A 2,707-nucleotide genomic window follows, 5' to 3' on the forward strand; every position below is an offset into this window, starting at 1 on the left:
ATTTGTCATAGCTTTTCTTCTGAGGAGCAAGCTTCTTTTAAATTTGTGGCTACTGCCACCATCCACAGTGATTTTGGAGCCAAAGAATACCATCTGAGCCACCAGGGGAGCCCTAAATTGTATTTAATAGGCCTTAATACAATGTCTATTGATGTTATCTGAAAAGAAATATTTAACCCTTCAAGTCTTTGACTCTTACATAAACACGTTTACACTTGTCTTCATCTTTGATGGTACTTCTATTGTTCGATGAATCATATCAATTATTATCTCAGTTGCCCATACAGTCCATGGCCACCTGGATGCTTCTTTCTATACTTACTGCTGACTCACATTGTTGTACTGCAGAAACCAACACAATCTCTAATGCAACCATCCTCCAATTAAAAATGAATTAATAAAAAGGAAAAAGGTAGCTATTCCCTGGAATCCAATGGAGTGCTACTAATTCAGAGATTATATTCACATTGAATCTGAGCAGAGTACAGAGAGTTCTCATATATATCCTGCCTCCTCAAAACAAAGGCACACATACAGTTTCCCCATTATCACATAATGTATCAGAGTGGTATATTTATTACAATTGAGGAACCTACACTGATACTTCATTGTCACCCAAAGTTCCTGATTTTACATTAGTGTTCATTCTTGGTGTTGTTTATTCTACTAGTTTTACACTGTACATCAGTAGTTTTACACTGTACCTGTCACCCCCCAGTATAATGTACAAAAGTGCTATATGCCCTAAAAATCTTTTGTGATTACCTGTTCATCAGTCCTCCAACCTTAACTGCTGGAAACCAAGGATTATTTCACTCTATATTTTTCTTTTTCTGGAAGGTCTTACAGTTGGACTCATGAAGTATGTATCCTTTTAAGATTAACTTCTTTCACTTAGTGATATGCATTCAACTATACTCCATGTCTCATGCTAACTTTCTCACTCATTTCTTTTTAGCAGTGAATACTATTCCATGGCCTGGAAGTACCAGAGTTTCTGTATCCATTCATCTACCTAAAGACATCTTGGTTGCTTTCAAGCTTTGTAGTTATGAGCAAAGCTGCTAGAAGTATCCATCTGCAGTTTTTTCTAAATGGATTCACTTGATTTTGGCAAATGTAGAAGAACATGATTATAGAACCCAAATTATTTTAAAAAGTCATTTTCTCTTATGTGTGTAAGTTTGTGAAATTCTATTGAAATAAAATAGTTTATTTGTATTCTTCATTAAAAAAAAAAAGAAATTTAATGGTAGGAAGATATTTAGTTTTGTAACAAACCACCATGTTGTCTTTCAGAAAGTGTTATTCATTCGTGTCCAACCCTTTGTGACCCCACGGACTGTAACTCACCAGACTCCTCTGTCCATTAAATTCTCCAGGCAAGAATATTGGAGTGGGTTGCCATTCCCTTGTCCTGTCTTTCAGAAGGCCAGTGAATCAATTGATGATGAATCCTGATTCATCGATGAATTCCTGATTCTCCCCATCCTCTCAGTATGTGCTGATGGCCATCTTTGGGATTTTGACCATTCTTATCCATGTGCTATGGTTTGCCATTGCTGTTTTAAAGTCCTTTGCTTTTCAGGCACTTACTTTTATTAACTCCCTTCATTTTCTCTTATTCTTTGTCCCTTGAGTGAATAGCCCAGTCTTTTAGTTTCCTCATTTATATGTAAAACACTCTCTGGTGAAATTGTTTGGGAGGCAGAGTGAATGGGGTCTGAAGATACTTAACTCTGCAAATGAAGCTTCATAATGTTCAACATGAATCTCGATTCAGACTAGGCCAGTTTGCATTTGTGTTCTTAAGGGTAAATAAAATGATAGAAGAGACATATCCCAAGTGGTATGTGCTTCTCTCATGTGTCACATAGGAGAGTAACTTTCTTTTTCTTTCTTCACAGAATCATCACCCTCACCTGCTGAATCTTGAGAGTGCAGATGCTGGAGATTCTGCTGAGATGGCTGATCCTTTAGGACCATGTAATTGTCCCAAAGACCTACAAATGGTGATGCCTAAAAGTCAAGATGACTGGTCCAAAGAAGACATTGTGCAGTTACTGGAATATATGGAGAAAAGCATCCCATCCAATGACAGGCACACATTCAAAATGACCCAGTCAATGATGGACTGGGAAAAAGTAGCTTTTAAAGATTTTTCTGGGGAAAAATGCAAACTCAAATGGTTAGAGATTTCTTGTAACTTGAGAAAGTTTCGCACTTTGAAAGAATTAATCCTGGAAGCTAAGGAAAATATTAACAATCCTTCCAAAAATAGAAACCACAAGAAACATCCTGATTTACCCAAGAAGCCCCTGACAGCTTACCTCCGCTTTTTTAAAGAGATGAGACCTCAGTACCTCCAAAAACACCCCAAGATGAGCAACCAGGAGCTGACCAAGGTTCTGTCTGAGGAATACAGGAACCTGCCTGAACAGCTCAAGCTGAAATACAGTCAAGATTTCCAGAAAGAGAAACAGGAGTTTCAAGAGAAAATGGCTCTGTTCAGAGCACAGCACCCTGAACTAGTCCAGAACTCCAAGAAAACTGATATCCCCAAAGGAAGTCAAAGCAAAGTGCCAAAGAAGTTTCTGGAAAATGTGCAAAAAGCGAAGCCTCCCCCAGAAAACAATTTAGCCATGAAGTGGAAATTCCACGGAGAGCCCAAGAAGCCCCCGATGAATGGCTATCACAAGTTCCACCA

General features: G+C 38.2%; 1 protein-coding gene across 1 annotated transcript; it reads left to right on the forward strand.

Moving 5' to 3' along the window:
* Positions 1–1,994: 1,994 nt before the first annotated feature.
* On the forward strand, positions 1,995–2,705 carry LOC120874847 (upstream-binding factor 1-like protein 1; the record flags this gene model as incomplete). The annotated part of the gene is made up of 1 exon (XM_040256540.1): positions 1,995–2,705. A coding segment is annotated over exon 1 (696 nt), but the record flags the coding sequence as incomplete, so codon positions are not given.
* Between the last annotated feature and the right edge of the window lie 2 nt (positions 2,706–2,707).

Source organism: Oryx dammah, unplaced genomic scaffold, assembly GCF_014754425.2.
Source record: "Oryx dammah isolate SB20612 unplaced genomic scaffold, SCBI_Odam_1.1 HiC_scaffold_15, whole genome shotgun sequence".
NCBI classification, from domain to species: domain Eukaryota; kingdom Metazoa; phylum Chordata; class Mammalia; order Artiodactyla; family Bovidae; genus Oryx; species Oryx dammah.